This window comes from Convolutriloba macropyga, chromosome 4, assembly GCF_964194025.1.
Source record: "Convolutriloba macropyga chromosome 4, txConMacr16.3, whole genome shotgun sequence".
NCBI classification, from domain to species: domain Eukaryota; kingdom Metazoa; phylum Xenacoelomorpha; order Acoela; family Convolutidae; genus Convolutriloba; species Convolutriloba macropyga.
In genome coordinates this window covers 14,364,581-14,389,901 of record NC_134471.1, presented here as the reverse complement: position 1 = coordinate 14,389,901, position 25,321 = coordinate 14,364,581, and the positions used below count along the sequence as shown (strand labels likewise).

Genomic DNA, 25,321 nt, shown 5'->3' with positions numbered 1-25,321 from the left:
CTTGGAGTTGGATTAGCTTCTTGATGACTGTGTGCTAACGAAAATTTCGTTTAGCCTTTCTCTATTTTTTGTGCTGTCAATTTTTGTTCAAAGAAAGTTCTATCAAAATTATTTCTGATCTTCCCTAATACTCATAACAGATTCAGTACAGTCTGTACATTTATCCCGACTGCAACTGCCTCCTGCTCATTAACAGATCTTTCTTCCGCTTTTTCTTACTTCCGCAGGTACTGGGTTTCTTGACTCTTGTGCAACATGAGCATGGAGAACTTCGTCTGCAATGCTAAGTCAGCCTGTGTAGGATAGGCAGTCTTTGCACAGTCCACTAGGACGCAACCTGCTTTGCAACTAGACTACTGGTTTCCGAGCTACTCAACTCGGCCTCGGCTCGGAGTTTTATAAATTTCTCAATAACTGTGTGGTAAAATAGAATTTGTTTACCTTAGCTTTCTATTTTTTGATTGTAAGCTTCTCCTTAATCAATTTCCTATCAAATTTGTTTTTGCCCCTCAGTGATAGCCTCGTATATCAGATTCAGTACACATTCTGCACTATTTATCCCGGCCACAATTGCCTCCTGCTGATTCAAAGATCTTAGTTCCACTTTCTCATGCTTCCACGGCAACCGGCGTTCTTGACTCTCGTGGAACATGGGCTCGCATAAAATCCAGTATGCCCTGCTCAGTCCGTTTGTGTAGAGCAGGTACAAAATCATTGCAGAACCAATTGATGCGATCTGCTTTGCCAATATAGCACAAATTTCAAAGCTTTTCAACTCGACTTCGCTTTGTATGTGGATTAGCTTCTCAAAAACTGTGTGCTAAAGTGAGTTGCGTTTGGTCTTTATTTCATTGTTCATCAACTTTTCAATAAATGATCTATCAAATTTATTTCTGCCCTTCTCTGATAGCCTCAGATATCAAATTCAGTACACATTCTGTACTATTCAACCCGGCCGCAATCGCCTCTTGCTCCTTCACATATATTTGTTCCGCTTTCTCATGCTTTCACGGCTACCCGCGTTCTTGACTCTTGTGGAACATCAGCTCGCATAAAATCCAGTATGCCCTGCTCAGTCCGTTTGTGTAGAGCAGGTACACAATCATTGCAGAGCCGATTATGATGCGATCTGCTTTGCCAATATAGCTCGAATTTTTGATGCTTTTCAACTAGGCTTCGCCTTGGAGTTGGATTAGCTTCTTGATAACTGTGTGCGAACGAAAATTTCGTTTAGCCTTTCTCTATTTTTTGTGCTGTCAATTTTTGTTCAAAGAAAGTTCTATCAAAATTATTTCTGCTCTTCCCTAATACTCATAACAGATTCAGTACAGTCTGTACATTTATCCCGACCGCAACTGCCTCCTGCTCATTAACAGATCTTTGTTCCGCTTTTTCTTACTTCCGCAGGTACTGGGTTTCTTGACTCTTGTGCAACATGAGCATGGAGAACTTCGTCTGCAATGCTAATTCCGCCTGTGTAGGATAGGCAGTCTTTGCACAGTCCACTATGGTGCAGCCTGCTTTGCAACTAGACTACGAGTTTTGAAGCTAGTTGAATCGGTCTTGCCTCGGAGTTTGATAAACTTTTCAATAATTATAGTAAAATAAAGTTCGTTCACCTTAGCTTTCTATTTTTGGTTGTAAGCTTCTTTATCATTTTGCTATCAAATTTAATTTTGCCCATCAGTGATAGCCCCATACATCAGATTCAGTACTTATTCTGTACTATATAACCTGGCCACTATCGCTTCCTGCTCCTTCAGAGATCTTTGTTCCGCTTTCTCATGCTTCCACGGCTACCCGCGTTATTCACTCTCGTGGAACATGAGCTCGCAGAAAATCCAGTCTTCCCTGCTCAGTCCGTTTGTGTAGAGTAGGTACACAATCATTGCAAAGCCGATTATGATGGGATCTGCTTTGCCTATATAGCACAAATTTCAAAGTTTTTCAACTAGGCTTCGCCTTGTACTTATTCGACTCGATTTATTCTGTCTGTTTTTTTGTTGTCAAACTTGGTTCAAAGAATATTCGATCAAATTAATTTCTGCCCCTCCCTGATAGCCTCATATATCCGATTCAGTACAGTCTGTCTTATTTATCCCGGCCACGACCAACGAAATCCTGCTCCTTAACAGATCTTTGTTCTGCGTTCTGATACTTCCACAGGTAATCGGGCGCTTGAGTCTTGCGGAATATGAGCTTAAACAACTTCCAGTGTGCAATGCTAAGTCAGTCTGTGTAGGATAGGCCCTCTTTGCAAAGTCCATTATGACCCAACCTGCTTTGCCACTAGACTACGAATCTTGAAGCCATTCCACTGGGCTTTGCCTTGGGTTTTGATAAACTTCTAAAAGTAAAGTTGGTTCAATTTTTCTGATTTCTTTTTGTGCTCAACTTCTCTTTAATGAAATTGCTATCACATTTATTTCTGACCGTCTCTTATAGCCTCATATATCTGATACAGTATAGTCTGCACTATATATTCCGGCCACAATCATGGTACTCGGGGCCTTGACTCATGCCCAACTTTATTTTGCAGAAATTCCAGTCTGCCCTGCTCAGTCAGTTTGTGTAGAGTAGGTACACAATCATTGCAGAGTAGAGTATGTTGCGATCTTCTTTGCCAATGAATTTCAATGCTATTCAATTAGGCTTCGCCTCGGAGTTGGATTAGCTTCTTAAAAACTGTTAAAATTTTGTTTAGCCTTTGTCTTTTTTTGTGTTGTCAAACTATTGTTCAAAGACGGTTCTATCAAGTTTATTTCTGCCCTTCTTGGATAGCCTCATATCCGATTAAGTACAGTCTTTACTATCTATCGCCGCCACGGCCGAAGAAATCATGCTCCTGAAAAGATCTTTGTTCCGCTTTTTCATACTTCCACAGGTACTTGGTCTCGACTATTGCGGAACATGAGCTTGAAGTTCCAGTCTGCCCTGCTAAGTCCGTTTGTGTAGGATATAAACTGTCTTTGCACAATTGATTATGATCCAATCTGCTTTGCCATTAGGCCACAACTTTTACGGCTTTTCAACTGGATTTTGCCTCGGAGTTTGATTAGCTTCTCGTTAACTGTGTGGTAAACTGAGCTTGCAGAATTCCAGTCTGCAATGCTATGTCCGTCTCTGTAGGATAGGTGCTCTCTGCACAGTCCACTGACGCAACCTGCTTGGCCACTAGAATACGAGCTTCGATGCGACACGACCCGGCCTCGCCTCGGAGTTTGATAAACTTCTCGACAATAATGTGGTAAATTAAATTTCCTTTAGCTTCGGTTACTTTTTTGGTTGCAAACTTTCGTTCATTCAATTTGCTATCAAATTTATTTTTGCTCCTCAGTGATAGCCTCATACATCAGATGGCACACAGTCTGTACTATTTATCCCGGCCACAATCGGCTCTTGCTCCTTCAAAGATCATTGTTTCGCTTTCTCACACTTCCGCAGGTTCTCGTTGTCTTGACATTTTTGCAACATGAGCCTGCATAACTTCCGGTCTGACCCCTGTCCGTTTGTGTAGAGTAGCTACACTCATTGCAGAGCCGATTATGATGCGATCTGTGTTTCCAATATAGCACAAATTTCGAAGCTTTTCAACTCGACTTCGCTACGGAGTTGGATTAGCTTATTAAAAACTGTGCGCTAAAGTAAACTTAGCTTGGTCTTTATTTTCTGTTTCATCAACTTCTTTTGAATAAATGCTCTATCAAATTTGTTTCTGCTCTTTTCTGATAGCGACATACATCAGATTCAGTACACACTCTGTACTGTTTATCCCGGCCACAATCGCCTCCTGCTTATTCAAAAAGATCTTTGTTCATACTTCCACAGCTACTCGGGCTCTTTACTCTTGTGGAACATGAGCTTGCATAACTTCCATTCTGCCCTGCTCAGTCCGTTGTGTAGTAGTAGGTACAAAATCATTGCAGAGCCGATTATGATGCGATTTGCTTTGCCAATATCTCTCTAATTTTGAAGCTTTTTAACTAGGCTTTGCCTCGGAGTTGGATTAGCTTCTCAATAACTGTACGCTAAAGTAAACTTTGTTTTGTCTTTATTTTCTGGTTCATCAACTTCTTTTCATTGAATGCTTTATCAAATTGATTTCTGCCCTTCTTTGATAGCGTCATACATCAGATTCAGTACACACTCTGTACTGTTTATCCCGGCCACAATCGCCTCTTACTTAAAGATCTTAGTTCCACTTTCTCATACTTCCACAACCACTCGGGGTCTTGACTCTTGTAGAACATGAGCTCGCATAACTTCCAGTCTGCCCTGCTCTGTCCGTTTTTGTAGAGTAGGTACAAAATCCTTGAGCCGATTATGATTCGATCTGCCAATATAGCTCTTTTTAACTAGGCTTCGCCTCGGAGTTGAATTAGCTGCTTTCTCATATTTCGACAGGTAATCGGGCGCTTGAGTCTTGCGGAATATGAGCTTAAAGAACTTCCAGTGTGCAATGCTAAGTCCGTCTGTGTATGATAGGCCCTCTTTGCAAAGTCCATTATGACCCGACCCGTTTTGCCACTAGACTACGGTTCTCGAAACCATTCCACTGTGCTTTGCTGCCTGGGATGTTGATAAGCTTCTCGATAACTGTGTGGCAAGGTTAAATTCGTTCAGTTTTCTGTTTTTTTTTGGGTTCTCAACTTCTCTTTAATGAATTTGCTATCAAATTTTTTTCTGATCGTCACTGATAGCCTCATACATCAGATTCAGTATACAGTCTGTACTATTTATCCCGGCCACAATCACGTTACGCGGGGCCTTGACTCGTGCCCAACATGAGCTTCCATTCTGCCCCCTCAGCTGTTTGTGTAGAGTAAGTACACTCATTGCAGAGGTGATTATGATGCAATCTGCTTTGCCAATATAGCACACATTTCGAAGCTCTTCAACTCGATTTCGCCTCGGAGTTGGATTAGCTTATCGATAACTGTGTGGTAAAGTAAAAATTAGTTTAGCGTTTCTCTATTTTTTGAGTTGTTAATTTCTCTTTAATGAATTTACTATCAAAATTCTTGGCGTGATATGGCTTGAATTTTTTTGTGTTGCGTGCCAGTTTTTTAACTAAAAATTTGTCTAATCTTTTTCTTTGCGTTTTACTGAGGGCTTCATATATCGATTCAGTGCGCGGATTATATTGTTTATTCCGCTCACCAATCCAGTCGGCTTTCTAACTCTTGCAGAGGTATTTAGTCCTGTTTCTTGCGGAACATGCGTTTGAAGAAATTCCAGTCTGCCCTGTTCAGGTCTGTTTCTATACAGAATTGAGTGTAAACTCCCTCCAATTCGCATTTTTTATCCCTATACTATGATTTGTTCTTGCCTCATCAATTCCGCATTGCTTGCAAGTTTGCATTAAAATTTCCGTCCTGCAGTTTTGCTTCAACTTTTCAAACTGATGGCTAGTCAAATTTAGTAAGCTTCTAAGATAACCGGTGTTGGGATATGGCGTTTCGTTCTGAACTCTCCAACTCAGTGGGGCGGCATCTTTAAGTCCTCTGGCCTAAACTGCTTCTTCTCGAAACCTCACTGTTGATGCCTTCAGCGGTTGAAGTCGGAATTGAACGCGCTTTTGTCGACAGAACCCAACGATCAAAGATCCGAAAAAGTAAAATCAACCACCAGGGTCCAACTGCTGAGAATTTGCATTTTTGGACGAAAACCTAAACCTTGACCACCCAGTGGAACGTTTTACACTTGAACTGAAACAAAATTGGTTGAAAAAATTAATTGGTTAGAAACGTAATAATCAAATTGTGGTTCACAAGTGCAGAAAACGCCTTCAGAAACTGTGGCAACTGTGCCTCTTTAAGATTCATCCTCAACCAGGGGCAAGATGTTCAACAGGTAGATGTAAATCTGTTGGGAGATATAGATGAGACATTCTGGCAGCTTGAACTCTATTATATCTCCATATTATAATTCTTGATAGCAGTTTTTTCTGCTCTTTGAGTACTTGTATAACTTATGATTTTTAACTTATGATTTTTATGCATTTTTGGTTGCGATAAGGGTTGCAGAAACAAGTTAATTGTGCGTTGACGTGATCTGGTAACGTGAACTTAACTTATCGAAACTATACTAGCCCTACACATTACCGCCCAACTAACACGAAGGCCATTAGAACACGATTTTTGAAGCTATTCAACTCGGCCTCACCTCGAAGTTTGTTAGCTTCTTCTCGATAATTGTATAAGTAAAATAAAATTCGTTTAGACTCTACTTTATATTTTGGGTTGTCAACTTCTCTTTAATCAAGTTGCTATCAAATTTATTTTTGCCTTTCACTGATAGCCTCATTAATCGGATTCAGCTAAACAATTCTGACTGGCAAATGCCCAGAAATTTACCCACCCGACTACCCATAAACCTTGTCCAAACACATCCATGCAGCCACTTGGACAAGAGATTCCTCTTGCTTCTTCCACTGGTCCTCAAAATCTGGGTTTCATGACACATGCTTCATAACTGGTGCTGGTGTTCCCGTTCCGTCTCATGTTCCTTCAAGCTTAGTTGCTGCACTGGTCACAGTGGAAACTTTGGCTCTTTAGGATTCCTCCTCGGATCCAGATGCAAAAAGTTCATCAGGTAGAGGCAGCGCTGACCTAAGATAAGACCACACATACTGATAAAGCCTTCTATTTTTGACTCGCCTACACTTGATAGCAGGTTATATAACTTTTAATCACCCGCCCTCCTTATTTAGCAAATTGCCAACTTTACTCATTATTTGTCTGCTATCAAAATTGCGTTGCGATTCACTGTAGCGCTTATATATCTCCATTCAGTACAGAATGTACTTTTTATTTCCGGTCGCAATCGCATTGTTATTTTACAGACCACCTCTTCGACTTTTCGATACATCCAGAGGCGGAGTCCTGAATTAGTTTGAAGAACTTCCAATCTGCCCCGCTCAACCGTTTCTGTACGGAAAAGGATGCTAATTCCCCCTCATCGTCTGTTTATCTATTCCAGTTCCATGATTAATTCTCGCCACATCAAATCCGCATAGCTTGCACGCGTGAACATCAAGTTTGTGTGTTTGAACATTTGCTCAAAAGACTGTTTGTGCACGAGTGCAGAAAGCGGTTTCCGAAACTGATGATGATGAAGAATTCCTCCTTAGTTTGAGAGTAAAAAAAGCTGGTAACTTGCATAGACAGAACAGACAAGCTTGTATCTTGAATTTACAACCCCGTATTGCAAGAATTAAACATTAAACTTATACTTTCGACTCCGTACCCTTGATTACAAGTAATATAACTTTTAATCACTTTGCCCTCATTTAGTAAGATGACATCTCTTTACTCAATATTTGTATGCTATCAAATGTGCTTTTCTCTCGGTTTTCCTCATATATCCTTTTCAGTAAACAATCTGTGTACTGTTCATTCCGGTAATAATTGCATTGTGCTCCTTCACAGATATATTTTTTCGCTTATTCATAATTCTGGAGGTAGTGTTTTTGAGGTTTGTGGAAAACGAAATTGAACTTCAGTCTGCCCTAATCAGCTTGTTTTTGTACGGAATTGCCTGCAAGCTTGTATTACAAATTTCCGTCTTTGCAGTTTTGCCTGAACAACAATTTTCTTAACTTTATTGCTTCTTAAGATTCGAAGCTTGCAAGATAAACAAATTATTGGATCAAATCTTTCACATCAGATCTCCAGCTCAGTGGGGGATATTAAAATTCTACACCCACCAACTTACTGTTATTTTTTATCAAAATCCGAGCTAGCAATTACTTTTATCGATGTTGTGCAAAAAAGGAAGTTCGAGCCGTTGTGAGGCCATGAAACGAAACATTTTTCAAAAAAGTTGTTTAGGTATTGTATAATCATAAATTTTGTTTCAGAAGTGCAGAAAGCGCCTTCAGAAGCTGGTCATAGTTTAGACTGCGGCTCTTTAAGATTGTTCCTCATTGCGTTGCACAAGATCAACAGATTTAGGTAGGTATGTCCGGAGATGCAGACAACACTTTCTGGTAACTTGATTTTCACATCCTTGAATTGCAGTACTTGGACAGCAACCTTCTACATTTGACTCTTTGCACCCTGAAAACAAGTTCTATTATTTTCAAACACCTCGCCTTCCTTATTGAGCAAGTTGTACAAAAAGATCCCTTGCTTGATAAATGGTTGCGTTTGGCTGAAATGGCTTGAAATTTTGAGTTGCCTTCTTCTCTTTAACTCAATATTTGTTTGCTATCAAATTTTGTGTGTTTCCCTGAGGTCCTCATATATCTGATTCGGTACAAGGCTGTACTGTTTTATGCCGGTCACAACTGCATTCTACTCCTTCAGTTCTTACATCTCTTTGGATTTCTAATAGAGGTACTCAGACTATTGGGTTTTTGGGACATGAGTTTGAAGAACTTCCAGTCTGTCCTGCTCAGCCCGTTTCTGTACAGAATTCAATGTACACTCTCTGCCATCGGGTCTGTCTATAAATACGCGATCTCGAGACTCATGGGCAAACTTGGTAAATTTCGTGTAGGTTTCTAACTACACAAGCGTTCTGCACAACTACAAGACGCTTCAACGGACACAACAGGGACTCCTTTATTCAGGTGCTTCATCAGGTCCAGAGATGCGATGTCTAGAGATAGATCAGGTATTCAGGCAACCTGAACTGCACATCCGGGCGATTTGAAAATTTTGAAAGTCTTTCGAATACTTTGACTCATTGGGCCCAGGTCGAGGTGGCCAGACCGAAGTGACCCCTGATCAGACGAGTTTCGAGCGCACACATGTTCCCGGTGCGCTCGAATTACATGGTCTGGAAAAGGCTTCGAGCGCACTTTTGTCTGGACAATGGTCTGGAAATTGCCTGATCAGAGGCCACTTTGTTCTGGGACGGTCTGATCAGAGGTCACTTTGGTCAGGGACGGTCTGATCAGAGGCCGATTCGAGCGCACACTAGTCTGACCAGAGACCAATTCGAGCGAAACTTTTTTCAATTTTTTTTTTGTTTTCTTAATGACTTTTATTGTCTCGGGTAAGAGACAACAATAAAACAGCATTCTGATCGGAACTTCATCTGAGAATCTGATGGGTTTGATCAGAACCAAGGGGTCCAGCTGATAACAAATGCCGGTCCCCTCAATAAAAGATTTTGAATCAAAGTAGATCAAGACGTTTTTATGCAGAGCTGTCTAAGTTCATTTTTTCAGTTAAAAGCATAAAAAAATGGCATACTCAGTAATTTTTTTGATCATTTTTTTTTTCGATTTACTTCCATTAACAATACTTTCAGGATTGGTTTTTTTGTTAGTTGAATATAAGATTGATAAAATGATAGATGAAATGAATATATTATAACGATATTGAGAGATTTGTTCATGTTCAAAATCATTCTCTGACCAGAGGTGATTTCGAGCGCACTTTAGTCTGGGACAATATTTCGAGCGCACTTTAGTCTGGACAATGGTCTGGAACTCGTCTGGACAATGGTCTGGAACTTGTCTGATCAGGGGTCACTTCGGTCTGGAACTCGTCTGATCAGAGGCGGCTTCGAGCGCACAATAATCTTCGAGCGCATACTCGTCTGATCAGAGGTCACTTCGGTCTGGGACGGTCTGATCAGAGGTCCGACTTGTCTGGGACGGTCTGATCAGAGGTGATTTCGAGCGCGACCTCAACCTGGGGGGGACTCTGCATACTGCTATGATATGGTATTCGCAAGTTCAAGTACTCTCCGAATATCAGAGAGCAACATTTGAGAATTTTTTTGGTCCAAATTTTGGAACAAAAAAGCTCATCTATTATTTTGGACATCTGATTCTAATCGTAGTTAATACTGTTTATGCCTGTTACTACAGCATTCTGCTCTTGACCTGAACTTTACTGAGCCTTATCACAGCCACAGGTACGCTGGGTGCTGTAATTTGTGGACCATAAGATTGCTGACATTCCAATCAAACCAGTTTATAACGTTTCTGTGATTGATGCACACCCCAAACACACGAATACTTAATGTAGTAAATATACAACACAATAAACGATTTCATGGGTGGTTCGAAGCACCACAACGCTCGAATAGCACCTACCTGGACGATAGCGACCTCTTGCTTTCGTTGTCTCGAGATCGGGTTCCACGACAAGCGTTTTCCAGTAACTGACTGATGTTGAAATATTTATTTTCGCCATTCGGCTCTTTTTCTGTCGCGTGCTGTGCAAAAATAACTGGTCAATAATGCGCATTCCTCAGACAGTGTTAAGTTCTCACAGTCAACCCGACTCAACACATTCGCCTGTTTTTTTTTGAACGTGTGTTTTTCCGAACGTCGTCTTGCGCTGCAACTTGGTTGGATTGTCTATGCTTAGGTCCAGTTAGTTGCTATGATAGATAGCAAACGTTTTCGGGAATAGGCCGAGGATCAAATTTGCCTGCTTTGACGTTTTCGAACGTCCACATGTTAAAACTTCATGGGACTATAGAGTGACCGATAGTTGCAACCGAAGCGAAAGTTTTGTAAAACTTGGTCACCCTTTTGGTCAATGTCATTTCTATCTCATTAATTTGAGGTCGTTATTCGCATGTTTTACCTTTGACCTTTTTGGGTATATTTTAATGAGTGCAGCATATGGGCCAGTCTGTGCTATGTAGCCCATTCCATATCGCTTTCGAAGAATAATATAACGTTTGCAAAACTCGAAATCTTGTAACCGAGCAGAAAGTGGTCATTGAAACGCCAACGCTGCTTTCGTGTAGCTCCATTTCGAATTTAGTCGGTCACATAAGTTTGAAATAATCGCTCGTTCAAAAAACAGGAAAGACCTTGATCATTTAAATGGTAACGCTTTTTCCAGTGTAGCTCCATCGGAGCTACAGCTGCTTTTTTTGAACTTTGAAGGTTCCAAGCATTATTGGACAGAGCTCAAAAGTTAGTTGTACGAAACGTCACCTTTTAATTCTCTGGTTTGTATGCTTACATTTTGTTAGCGTTTCGAAAAGTCTGGACGTAATTTGAAGAGCTAATTAGAGTGCAAAAATGCCAAAAAAAATGAATTCTGAGAAAAAGCCAAGCCGTTTGAAATAGAAATACTGCTGGAAATTGATTAGAATTTGTTATAAAACGTAACGAAAAATGATTTTATTTCATTATTGAGACTCTATAATGAAATGAGACGCTTACAAAAACGTAACATTACGATGCCAGAGGTATACCCAAATCGGCACGGGCAGATATGCCTGATGTGTGTATTTCGTGTTCGTTTTTACTATGTTAATACACTGAAAGTGGCGCAATATTGCGGAAAATAGCTACTTTAGCAGAAACCGGCAAAATGGAAGGGAATATCGTATCCCGTGTTCGCAAAAGTGCCCTAAGTTGAGCCGCAAAATTTAAGTACAAACTTAATAACCTATTTTTTGCGCGAGTTGTATCAGGCATCCGCTCAATTTACGTAACGTATCGATTTTTCGCACGCAATGTAGCTCGATTTCGCATATAATCCGCAATTAAGCCTAATTTAATGCACTTTGAGCATAAAAGTGATTATTAAAGCCTTATTACTATTTTTGTTAAAAGGAACCATTATTTGAGCTGGCGTGTTTATTACTAGTTTGTGAATAGAAATGAGAAATGAGAATGTACTTGCTAAGTTGAAGATTTTGCAACGCAAAGAAAGTAGTGTTTCGAATCTTTTACCTTACTTCAAGAAAAATTAAAGCTGCTTTCAATACGGACGACACCATTTTCGGTTTCGATATTTGACCAGTGAAAATAGATTCGGCCACTCCCACATTGACAAACAAAGCCTTTTTTCAGAGGGATTTTTCGGAAAAAATCAATTTTTGTGGCACTGGGACTTACACCATATATGCCACAAAGTAGATTCGACCACTGAAAATAGATTTGGCCAATGAACATAGATTGGACTATTGAAAATAGATTCGGCCATTCCCACATTGACAAACAAAGTTTTTGTGGCACTGGGCGTACATCATGTATTTCATTAAATAGGTACGGCCAGTACCACATTGAAAGTCACCTGGCTGCATTCGGTGGTCTGTCGAGCTGAAATAGTTAAGCATTTGTCAGAAATTTTAATTAAGATTCTAATTCTAAATGTCACTAAAATAAAAAACAGAAATTACACAAAAGGATTGCTGAGACAATGATTGAAACAAGTGTACCGAGACAGAATGACTTGAAACAAGTGTACCGAGAAGTGAGTGAACTGAAACTCAGAGAGCCGCTGCATTTAAATTTGATTGCACCATTGTTCTGTAATCCTCATCTGGGCCGCTATTTATCACAGCTGTTATCAGGGTTATTTTTAGCAGCTTCAATACGTAATCTCTATTAAACACAAGGTCCATAAAAAACAAGGTACCCATGCAGACCCCCTGTTACATTACTGTTAAAATTTGCCTCTAATTTGATCTTTAAGAAAGTAATGGCGAAACGACAATTTCGTGTTTGGGTCTATTTTACAAATTTGCAGGCCTATTTAATTTTTGAAAAATCCCTCCATTTTGTACTCTCTCTCTCTCTCACACACTTCCTCTAAAACTATTTTCCTCTATTTTTATTATTAGTTTAAACACACTGCATCCCTGTCAAAAGTGAAAAATCTTCCGTTGAAGTTAGAGTTTGTTGAATTTTATTTTTTTTTCCCGAAAAATCACTCCATTTTTTTGAGCTCTCTCTCTCTCTCTCTCTCTCTCTCTCTCTCTCTCTTCCTCTAAAATTATTTTCCTCTAAAGAGTTTACTAAGCTATATTTACTATTAGTTTAGACACACTGCATCCTTGTGAAAAGTGAAAAACTCCTGCGTTGAAGTTGGAGTTTGTCGATTTTTATTTTTCCGAAAAATCACTCCATTTTTTTGCGCTCTCTCTCTCTCTCTCTCTCTCTTCCTCTAAATTTTTTTCCTCCGAAGAGTTTACTGAGCTATATTTACTATAAGTTTAGACACACTGCATCCTTGTGAAAAGTGAAAAATTCCTGCGTTGAAGTTGGAGTTTGTCGATTTTTGTTTTTCCGAAAAATCACTCCATTTTTTTGCGCTCTCTCTCTCTCTCTCCCCCTAAAATTTTTTTTAATCCGAAGAGTTTACTGAGCTATATTTATTATCAGTTTAGACACACTGCATCCTTGTGAAAAGTGAAAAATTCCTGCGTTGAAGTTGTAGTTTGTCGATTTTTATTTTTTTCCGAAAAATCCATTCTGCGCGCACTCTCTCTTTCCCTCCCTCCCTCTCTCCCTCGCTCGCTATCTCTCTGCCTCCCTATCTCTCTCTCTCTCTCTCTCTCTCCCTCCCTCACTATCTCTCTGCCTCCCTATCTTTCTCTCTCCTCTCTATAAATAAATCACATAAATAATAAATTCATATATATATATACACAATCTATGGCTGTTTGTAAAATTGATATTAAGCCATTAAGCAATATTGGTAGTTTTTTGATACAGAATTACTGATTACAGCATTTTCATTCCCTGTCAATAGAATCATTGAATTTGGATTGAATTTGTGTATTTGTGTGACCATTTGATGCTTTGCTTGGCGAACAAGTGACCAGATGACCAGAGGCTGAAACGGTCCGTGGAATTACTTTGTCTTTATTTAAACTGGTTATTTAAACCATGTTTAAGCTTTAAAAGCTTCAATAAAATCTTGTGATCACCAAGTATTAAACCACTTTTGCATGCTCAAAAAGCGCGCATTTAAATAGGCTTGATTGCGGATTAGAGATATTTTCTTTGCGAATAAAAGATGCCTAAATTGAGCGGAAACGTACTACAAGATTTGTTACCTACTTTTCGTTCCGAATGTTCTTTTACAAAGTAATAACACCACTTTTGCATGCTCAAAATGCGCGCCTTTAAATAGGCTCGATTGCAGATTAGAGATACTTTTAATGCGAATAATAGATACCTAAATTGATCGGAAACGTACTACAAGATTTGTTACCTACTTTTCGCACCGAATGTTCTTTTCGCAAAATTGGCGGAATCCCTTTTGCGAAAAGTAAGATACAAAGGATGTCATCTAATTTCGTTCATTGTATGTAAATTATTTTCGAGCCAATTTTACTAAGGCGGAAATTTTGGGGTATACCTCTGCATCGTAATGAACAAGTCAAAAAATGATAATTCGACCTCTTGATTTTTAATTTACGATTTCTAATTTGCGACTTCTTTTTTTTTAATTTTCCTAAGTGGACGGCAAAAATACATCTAACAGAAAACAAAAAATACATGCCAAGTGACCCAGAAATTGAGCAACTTTCAGATTTTATTTAATACACCATCAATGCTGTTGAAAAATATACGGTAATTGCTCAAATTTTGGTTTTTTGCTTCCACAAAACGAATTCCCAGGACTAACTTTATTTTATTAAACATATCTAATTAGCAGAACTAATTATATTAAGCAAGTTCTAATTTTAGAAAATCCCAGGACTAATTTTATTAACCATGTTTGAAAATAATTTGTAAGATACTTTTGAGAAATAATGAGCGAAGGAGTGCTAGTGGAGAACAAAGTTCGAAATGCTAGCAAAAATTTTAATGAATTTTTCATGAAGAACCTGATTTAAAAATCTATACAGAGAACTCAATTATCATTAAATTTATTGCACGGATAGAAGTCAACAAAACGTAAGAAACGGATCACGCGAGAGGAGAAACTCCTCTAAATTAGGCAAAATGGCAAAACGAAGAATTATCTGCTGCAGGCGAATTTATTTTTTCCTTAAAACAATTGATGACCAAATTAATTATAGAACAGAAATTAATTAAAACAGTTCTCCTATTCATGTGAAAGATTATCCATCGTTTTCGATTTTAAGGATCATTTGTTTTTTTGGGAAATGTGTTAGAATACTGACCGAAGGCATCTATTTTAGTTTTTTGTTTTGCAGAGTTTTTCTTCCACAATGTGTACACAAAGTTCAGCAAAACCATGTCGTTAACACCGGCATTTTAAAAGATCAGCTTCTAGTTTAAGCTTTTACCAAGATTGTTTTCGTGAAAAGTACTCTTTCTTTTGGACTCTTCTACATTCGTTTCACATATTTTTCTCATTATCTCATTGTGCGCTCCAAGTTTTTTTCCGAGTCTCGTTTTTTTCGAGTGGAGCAATTTTCAAACTAAGTCTCATATTGTTCCGAATATGACCGAATATTTATGCTGATTAGGAGCTTTTCCGTTTCCGCCTCGCCCCCCCCCCCCCGCAGTACGTTATGCGCCCCCCAGTTACAGAGCACGTACCATTACATTGTAAATCATTGTAAAAATATGGCACATGTGTCTGGGGGGGTGCAAATAAAATGCGCCCACTAAGCTGGAAGGGGGCGGGGGGGGGGGGGGGGGCAAACGGAAAAGATCTGCTTATTACATACGCAACCTTCATTTTTAACACCGAAATAGAAATTACATACCTGATTGAAATCTCGCGTCTTCTCCATTACAGCCCCCCCCCCCCCCCACACGAAACTATAGCCCCCAGTACGGTATTTGGTGGGGGTATACGATCACACACACAACAAAGGCCTCGCATTGTCGATGCAATCATCCATTTCCCCCCGTTTTGCAATGTTAGTATATCCGCTCAGCCCATTACAGCACCGTTTGGGCATACATCAATTCGACAGCCCCGTCCCCCACCACACTGCGATTAAAATTATACTGCCAACAATTTTCTGGTGCCTATAATAACAAAGTTCCGGGTCTTTACCGTTTGTGCCCCCCCCCCCCCCCAGCTTAGTGATTATTTGTACCCCCACACGACGCTCGTGCCATATTTTTACATCATGATTTACCATGTAATGACACGTGCTCTGAAACTGGGGGGAGCATAACGTACTGGGGGGGGGGGGTGCACAATCGGAAAAGATCCGAAGTTCCTATCACTTCTACCTCAAAGAAGCTGCCTTATGCATGAGCATCTTTAACATGTCTCTATTCTGTCACCCCCCCCCCCCCCCCAAATGCCTCCTCAAATGCCCCCAGTCGAATGAGCTATTATTTTCAATTGTAAACGTCCTTTTTTAATAAAACTTAGTTGTAAGTGGACATTAACACTCCGGGGGGGGGGGGGGGGGTCAGAAGTTTCTAAACAATTGTGTCTGCTGAATTTGTGTACTTATTCTGTCATTACAGACAAGCGATGAAATTTGATTTGTGACTTCTGATCTATAATGATCTAATGGCGAAGCTGCACTTTTGTGATCGGTGTTTTCAACGTTGAAGAATTTGGCGGCCTTTTTGTTTTCACGTGTGATATTTGCTGTTTGCGGGTTTTTTTGTCTTTTAAGTATGACATTTGCCGGTTGACAGCACAATATTTTTGGTCAAAGTGAGAAAGTTACAAAGATTTTGAATTAACAAACGCTACATTAATTGACTACGAAAAGTAAAAGATACGGAAAATTTTTTCGCTCGCACAACTAACAAAATTCTCATGGATTCTTTGAAGGAAAAAAGGTAAATAAATTCTGTTAAATTCTTCAAATTTTAAAAGCTAGGGTTGACCGAATACTAGAGTTTGACTGTTTAGCTTCACGTCTAAGTTTTCAACGGCCGAGAGTTGTATGCATTGAGCATTGAGCAAATGTTTCAAAGCTACTGACCTAGATTTGAACTTTAACCTTCTTGGCTTACCATTCACGCCTTTGTTTCAGCAACAGAGGCGAAGGAAAGGACAGCAAGAATGGAGGAAAGAAGGTGCATTTCAAGGAGGACCTCGTAACCCAATGTGATGTGACATGCGAAGCCGTGACAGACGCGAGTGCACGGGAAGAAGCTCTTGTTGATGTGAGTTCTTATTGCTCGTGATTATCGATATTAACACGACCCCAAGTCACGACCACCAATATTATATGCCCAATCGGGCTTTTGCTGCGGCGGAGTATGGAGAAGTGATTGTTAAGGGCAAGGCTGGTACTCGATGAAACGAATTGCTCCCTTGTTAATTGCGTCATCAGTTTAAAATTTCCTAGATTTTCCCATTTTTCATTATGACCCAATAATACTGGTTTCAGTACTTCAATGATGTCACTCACGACTACTCGAAGATAAAACAAGCAATCAAAGTGTACTGCCAATACAGGGGAGACGAGGACGACAGAGACACTGCTTTTGCGAAGATTATGTTCCACAAATCCCAGGACCCAAAATTCCTATGGATGAACGAAAAAGCGAAAGAAAGGTCGTCCATTGACCGCAAAACGATCGTATCGGCGGTGAACAACGTGACTTATGTGTTGGCGAAAGTCGAAGAGGCGATCTGGAATAGGTAAATTGTAAAATTGGTTACCCCACAATACAACCCCCCCCCCCATGCACACAACATACAGCCTCAATAGCCCACCACCCCCCACACCCCGCGCATCAGCATACATGCCCAATGTTGGCATACTGGGATACCTACCCTAAGGTGTCTAGGGGAATGGATTGGTGGAGAAAAATGGACACAAAAAAATGCCTGAAATGTGGATACATGCCTGAACTTTGCTTTTGAATTTTAGCAACGTCAACCTGCGGATGCCCAGGTGTTTGGTCGAAGCATCCAGATTAACCTACCTCTTCCTATACTGCGCCATACCGAAGGAATTGAGGGGTGACCTTCTGCCTCCCGTCGACGAGAGACCAGCCCCCTTCTTTCAGATCTCGGATTGTTAAATGGATTGTTATGGATGCTTTGAGTGAAAGCATCCATTAATTGACCTAATTCAAATAAAGCTTCAAAACCATTTCTCTTTAACGCTCAAAACCATTTCTCTTTAACGCAAAGGTTAACGCTTTGATGGCAAAATATCGTGTGGTTACTGATGCACGATACACTGAAGCACCACTACCTGAGGTTGATCGACTGAGGCTTAAACTAAATTTCTGTTCAGTACCTTTTTGACTTACTATAAAAAAATTAAATATCAAGGTAACTGAAAAGTTCAGTAATCAAGGTGTCACCCTTCTAATTGCTAAGCGTTGGTACACGATGAGCCTCAAATAGTATGACAATCACAGAATCAATATTTATCAAAATGTTGTTTTGCTAAAAACAATTTGAACAAACAAACCGTAAAACTGTCAGCGGTAGTTCGGTCAGATAACTTATAGGTATAAATCTATTCAAAGACCATGCATTGCTCTCAATTATAGAATGAAAGATTTACACGAGGGACCTAATATAATTGGAACTAATTTGCATCTAATATTGGGAGGTCCGAGACTGTTGACCAACTTGCTTATATGATCGATTTGACAATAGTGAAATTCACATTTTGTTTTCAGCGGTAAATTAGTATGGAACATTTGAACTTATAAGTTAGAAATTCAATCTTTGTCAACACCGCGACGAGAGGAGGGTAAAACACATTCGCTATAAAGTCTAAATTCAGACGCATCATCAGTTTAGTGACTTTCGCTAAGCGGAATACACTATACATAAGTGAACGAGATTTCGCTCCGCCAATTCAGCCTTAAATTTGTAACTCGAATAGTCAATATACGAATAACAAATAAGCCTTGATTCGCTCCGCCAAATTTGGCCGTCATAAAGAGTATTAATTGGCGCTACGAAACAATTCAACTACAGATTATAATCAAAATAAATCATTATAAATCTGTACGACATTAACAATCAAAAACTTTTCTCAACCAATTAAGTTTCACGCCGGCTATTTCAAGATGAGGGTCTTTTCATAAAGACAGGAGAAAATGGTATAGAGGGATTAGTGTGTCTTTGGGTAGATGATATGATATTAGGATTACAAAGACACACTAATCCCTCTATACCATTTTCTCCTGTCTTTATGAAAAGACCCTCATCTTGAATAGCCGGCGTGAAACTTAATTGGTTGAGAAAAGTTTTTGATTGTTTTAATGTCGTACAGATTTATAATGATTTATTTTGATTATAATCTGTAGTTGAATTGTTTCGTAGCGCCAATTAATACTCTTTATGACGGCCAAATTTGGCGGAGCGAATCAAGGCTTATTTTTGTTATTCGTATATTGACTAACGAATCGGAATCTAGTTAGGAGAGAGAGTCAACTATTTTGAATTACGAATTTGAGAAAAATGAAATTAGACAAACTAACGAAACTGCAACAAATTGTTCATACATTAACATTACTAAATACGGCAACTTAATCATCAACAGACAAACGTGATCAGAAAAAAGATCATACGTAGGATGTAAACAAAATTTACAAGTATGAAATCTTACAATTTGATCTTCAGAATTAAGTTAAATGAATGAACAAGATTAAATGGAGATAAATGAACTAAATTAAGTTAATTAGAAAATGAACCAAATTAGCAACACCAAATAATAAATTTAAACTAAAAATTGTACTATTGTACCACATTTCCCCCTTGGCGAAATTAAATAACATGTTATTTAACAGAAAATTAATAGTCATATGTACTTGTTAAAATATTTTGTACTGTAATGTTTTATCGGAGTTTTGCGTGTAACAGTTTTATTCATTAATCGCTGTCACTTTCATAGAATCTCTCTGCTTCGCCAACTGTCATAGACAACTCTGGTTCCTCGTAATTTGGAGAAACGGAGAACTGAGTTGGATAGGAGGTTGTTGGAGAGCATGGGCCGACTGTGAAGTTTGACTCTTCTTGGTTGGACTGTGATGCAGCAGTTTGTATTGCCGAGATTATAGACTTGTTTTCGATTTGCTTTTTCTTCAGGTTTTGCCGTCTTTTCTGTTTTCCAAGTGCTGCATTACTTGGTGTTGTGGGAGGACATGGTTGTGTTGGAATTACAGGTTCGTCCGATTCTGTGGTCGATATGGCAGAGCGTTTTCTCTTTGAGGGGAAATAGCGCTGCGGATGCTTGGGTAGCTGCCTTTCTCTTTGGTCTGCTTGGTGGCTCCGCAATAACGAATACTTGAGGTCGGTAATTGCATTGGCACCGCGAGATTGTTAGTAGACTCTGTGGTTTGATTTGGCGGCGCCGTTGTTTGTTGTTTCTTTGGCTTGGTCGGCATTCTTACTCGGAGGGCGCGTGTAACATTCGAGTGAATAGACGACACTGTGCTGACGTCATCTGCCACTTTTCTGTGTTTCATTTTCTTTCCACCTTCTAACTTTTTCCTCGATTCTTTTGCATGGTGGTGTATGAGCTCCTCCGTTGTTTTTCCCGTGGGGATTTTCGGGCGTCTATTTGCGTAAGTTTGTAGATCTGTGTTTCGCTCCGCTTTTGTGCCGAACTTTGCAAGATCAGAATTCCTTATTGTTACTTCTTTCTTGCTCGGTTCTTTGATTACTGATGTGTTTTCGTTTGTCTTAATGACTGACGATCCGGGTGCGAGAACGTCGTAAAGACCGTCGAGACTTTTCTTGGCTCGTTTCGTTCTTGGTCTCTTTTTTGCCAATTTGACCTCTAGTGACGATTCTGTTCTTGGTATCGGTTGGCCAACATCTGGGTGAGAAATTAATCTCGATTCTTTGTTCGGGTCATCTTTTTGTCTTTTCGTGGCCTCTTTGCCTAGTTTGTCCTTGTTTATTTCCATTTCGATGTCACTTCGCTCATCATTGTCCCAATTTTCGTCTGTGATGAGCTGGTCCCATCTGACAGTCTCCAAATCTAAATATTTGTTAAGAATATTTTTGTAAGTTAAACTTTTTGAATCGGGATTAGTTGTTATATTGCTTAATGGTGTGTTCGCTTTTCTGCCAAAGTGTGCCTCAAAAAGTGATATTCCAATAGTCTTTTGACGGCATATTCGTAACTGATAAATTATTGAATTTATTGATGCTTTCATATTAAATTGATTAGCGCCGCCGTTTTATTACAGGCTAAGCGATTCTTGATTGTTTGAATGAGTCTTTCAACCAAACCAATAGCTCTGTGATCGTGTATTGGCGCCTCGATTAGCTGTATATTATTTTGATTACAAAATGTTTTAATTCGATGCCCCGTTTGACATCTAGCCTGATCCAATCTAATCGCGCGGGGTATACCGTGTAGCAAAACATATTTTTGAAGAAACTTCAAAATATTATCTGCATTAGCTCTATCAAATACTTCTGCTGTTGGGAATTTCGAAAATCGATCAATACATGCAAGAAAATAAATCTCTTGATTTTTTTCATTATAAATGGTCCTCCAAAATCAATTTGAATCTCTTCATTAGGAACTTTAGATAACTTTAACGGTGCCCATTTTTTTGCTGGTATAATAGATTTTAAATTTTTACCAATCTTGACACAGGGGTTGCACTTTGCTGTTTTGTTTGTAATATCCCTATGCATATATGGCCACCACGCGTGTGTTGCCATGTCCGTCATTCCCCATGTCCCAGGATGAGTTGCGTGGATTGCGTCTACATACGCGTCCTTGATTGCATGGGGAAGAGCAATTCTGTCGTCTATGCAGACACACCCATTCTTCACTTGTAAGTCCTTCCAGAAGGAGTGGATGTAGGGTGAAATCTGTCTACATCTATCTTCATTGTCCGTCAAGATGCAGTCGCGAATCTCTTTCAAGATCGCGTCCTTTGTTGATAGGCTGGCCATGAGAGAGCTTGAGAAGATCTTGGAGAGCGCGAAATTGAATGAATCCAGATACAAATCGTCTACTGACGGCGAAGTGGCTGTTGTATCTGTAGTAGGTGTAATGGGGGTCACGGGTGCCGCTTGGGCAGTTGAAGGTCCCGCCTCTGCAAATCTGACTCTCGGTGGGGTCGATTGTTTAACAGTCATTAGCGTTTCATCATCAGAAGGTGATTGTGACATCATGTAGACGTTCTTGAATTTTGTTGCAATTCGTTGAAAGTGATTTAAATTAGAGAGTGACTGTTCGGTGGGTCGATTTAAGGCAAAAAGCGAGTGAGGAATGTTAGTTGTCTCGATTTTGGGGATGGAATTTAAATTATTTATCGTTAATTCGCTAGTTGAGTCGTCAATTTGCGTGCTTGTAGAATGTTCTGGATTTCGCGGTGCGAAATCACTACATAAGTTATTAGTGGAATTTGGATTATTAACGACGCAATTTGTAGATGGATTTCGCGCTGCGAAATCGACGTAATTCTCGGCATTTAATAAGAAGCGTTTCGCACTACGTTTAATTACATCCAATTTAGCCACAATAAATTGCTCGTCGTATGTGGATATATTAGCGGCTTGTTGATGCGGGTCGCGAGATATATAATCCACTAATCCCATTTTTGTGCCCGGAAGGTGATCAATCGAGAAATCAAATGGTAGTAAACGATCTACCCAACGTGTCAGTCTACTATTATATGATTTATTAGATCTATTTTTTCTCATAATAGAGAGAAGTGCTCTATGATCAGTTATCACAGTAAAGGGTTTGCCGTATAAATAATACTTAAAATGTTCGACTGACCAAACAACACCCAGAAGTTCTAATTCGTTTATACTGTATCTGTCTTCAACAGAGTTCAAAAATCGCGACGCGAATGCTACAGTATGCCACCCATTAGGTGTTCGTTGTTCCAATGCACATCCCAATCCTTTACGCGAGGCGTCACATTTAATTCGTGTTTCTAATTCTGGGTTGAAGTGTTTATTTTCAGTGGTTTCCGTAATTTGTTCTTTTATTAAAGAAAACTGTTTATCGTGCTCTTCCGTCCAGATAAATTTCGAATTTTTCTTAAGCAATGGTCGTAGGGGGTAACATAATTGTGACAAATTCGGAATAAATTTTCCAAGATGGTGTACAGAACCCATAAAAGAGCGAAGTTTTTAAAGATTAGTAGGTGCCGATAATTTTCCAATTGCATCTGTTTTGCTTGAAAGTGGGGTTACACCTGATTGTGTAATATTATGACCGAGCCATTCAATCGTCTCTTTTGCGAAATGACATTGTGCAAGATTTATGCGTAAATTTTCCAGATCCAGTTTTATTAAACATTTTCGAACCGAGAGGAGGTGTTTTTCGATTCCAACTCTACTAACGATCAAAATATCATCTAGGAAACAGAAGGTATTTTCCAAACCGGCAAGAGTACAATCAATAGCTTTTTGGAACTCGGCTGGCATGTCCGTTAGGCCATAAAATCCAGTTTTAAATCGATATGTGCCAGTCATATCACCACTGACTATGTTAAAGTTACAATGGCGGGCCGTATCACTGTGTAGTTTTAGTTGACTATAAGCGTATTGCAAATCAAGAGTTGTAAAATAAGCAGTCTCCTGCGGCGCCGTTGACAGTGTTTGCGAAATTGTTTGAATTAGCGAATCTATATTAGGCATTTGATACTTGTTTTTATGAATAGCTTTGTTTAGGATTTTTGAATCAAGTGCTATTTTGATTGACTTGAACTTTTTTACCGTAATGACAATCGGAGATATGAAAAATTGATCTGAACAGTTGTTTAACTTTTCGATATGTCCTTCGTTTAACAGTTTTTCTAATCCTATTTTCACTTTCGGTTGGAGGTGAATCGGTATTTTTCGTCCTTTTTGATGTATTACTCGGTAATTTTTGTGAAATTTCGAATTGACCGTGTGATTTTTTGATTTTCCAATTCGGGAGATCAAATCAGGAAATTCCTTTGCCATTGATTTCTTGATTGCACAAGGTGGATCAATATTATTATCTTCAAATTGTGGGCAAGGTTTTTGAGAAATTGTGATACCTAACTGGTTAAAAAGGTCCCGTCCTAATATTGGTCGAAATCCATCGGTTACAACTGTTATTTTTGCCTTCTGTATGCTCCAATCATTGCATTTCACAGGCGTTTTCAAAGTGCCAAGAGATTGGACAATATCATTAGAAAATGACTTCAATTCCAATGGTTTTTTCTCAGACCATTGTGATTGAACACAATTGATCATTATTTCTCTTGCGAGTGACATATTAATAATGGTACAACCACTACCAGAGTCTAGAAGTAAATCACAGTTTGTGTTTCCGATTGTTAATGACAAATTTTTCAGTGTCAAATTTGGGGAACTCGTATTGTCAACAGTTGCAACGTAATTATCATCCGAAGAATCATAGTCTGAATTGATTTGCTCATTATAATTGATATAATTTACGTTTAGGCTTTCCTGGCTAGAATTTTGATTAGATGTTTCTGCCGTATCTACATTGTTAATGCGATTAGTTTGTTGAGTGTTTCTTGTAGTATTAAGTCTTCGACGGCAAACTTTAGCGAAATGGTTTTGCAAACCACAGTGGTTACATTTCTTACCCATTGCGGGGCAAACCTGACGATGTGTAGGTGTCCAGACTTGACCACCTCCACGGCATTGTCCAACGGATGCACGGTTTGTGACTGTTCTGCTTGATTGAGGCCCCCGTGCTCCCGCGCCGCGAAATCGATTGAATTGTTGTACTGCGTTTACCGTACTGCCAGTTGCTCCGTTATTAGATGAAATTCTTTGCTGATTCTGATTACCCATTTCCATATTGACTGCAATGCTGAGTGCCCTCTCTGGTTCAACTGTGTCCCTTAGAAGCTCCCGCTGAATGTCATCATCTAGCATGTTAGTGATGAAAATGTCCATGATGATTGCTTCTTCACGGTTTTCAAAGTCGCAATTTTCAGCCAGTTCTTTCAAGATGCTGTAGAATTGCTCTACAGTTTCGCCCTTCTTTTGCTTCCGAGAGAAGAACACAAATCTATCGAATGTGATGTTTCTTGGGCGGATAAAGGCAATCTCCATCATTTCCCAGAGTTTGAGGGTAGTCAAATCGTAAATATTGTCGTGCGGAAATTTTTGTGTTAGCAGTCGTCTTCCTTCAGTACCAATACTTAGGTACAAGAGAGACACGCATTTCTGATCACACAAATTCCATGGACGCTCACCGCATAGTATGCCCGCTTCAGTTATCTTTTGACACTTAAGTTCCCATTGCAACTTCAGTTGGTTGTTTCTTATTCTACGCTCTCTCTCTGCTTCCTCGGTTGTGTCGTCAATCGGCATCTCGTACCTCGGCTCTACTGGCAGACGAACTGTCGATGGTTTGGGTTGTAGCAATGTGTCTATAGTTATATTCTCGCGAGCGAGAATAGCTAGTTTTAGTTGAATTCTCCATTTTTCCCATCTGACTGGTGGGTCTGAGTTTGGTCGTTCCCAAAATGGCTCTATCGACAGCGGTGTTTTTCTCGATTCTCGAGCTGGCTGCGCCATGTCGTACAGATTTATAATCTGTAGTTTGAATTGTTTCGTAGCGCCAATTAATACTCTTTATGACGGCCAAATTTAAGAGTGATTTGGCGGAGCGACTCAAGGCTTATTTTTGTTATTCGTATATTGAGTATTCGAGTTACAAATTTAAGGCTGAATTGGCGGACCGAAATCTCGTTCACTTATGTATAGTGTATTCCGCTTAGCGAAAGTCACTAAACTGATGATGCGTCTGA

At 39.5% G+C, this 25,321-nt stretch overlaps 1 protein-coding gene across 1 annotated transcript; it reads left to right on the top strand.

Moving 5' to 3' along the window:
• Positions 1 to 16,304: 16,304 nt before the first annotated feature.
• On the top strand, positions 16,305 to 17,712 carry LOC142338272 (uncharacterized). Its single transcript, XM_075387948.1, has 4 exons — positions 16,305 to 16,444; positions 16,642 to 16,774; positions 17,002 to 17,255; positions 17,488 to 17,712. Exons 1-4 carry the CDS (start codon positions 16,422 to 16,424, stop codon positions 17,639 to 17,641), a joined length of 564 nt encoding a protein of 187 aa, XP_075244063.1. The 5' UTR covers positions 16,305 to 16,421; the 3' UTR covers positions 17,642 to 17,712.
• The last annotated feature ends 7,609 nt before the right edge of the window (positions 17,713 to 25,321 follow it).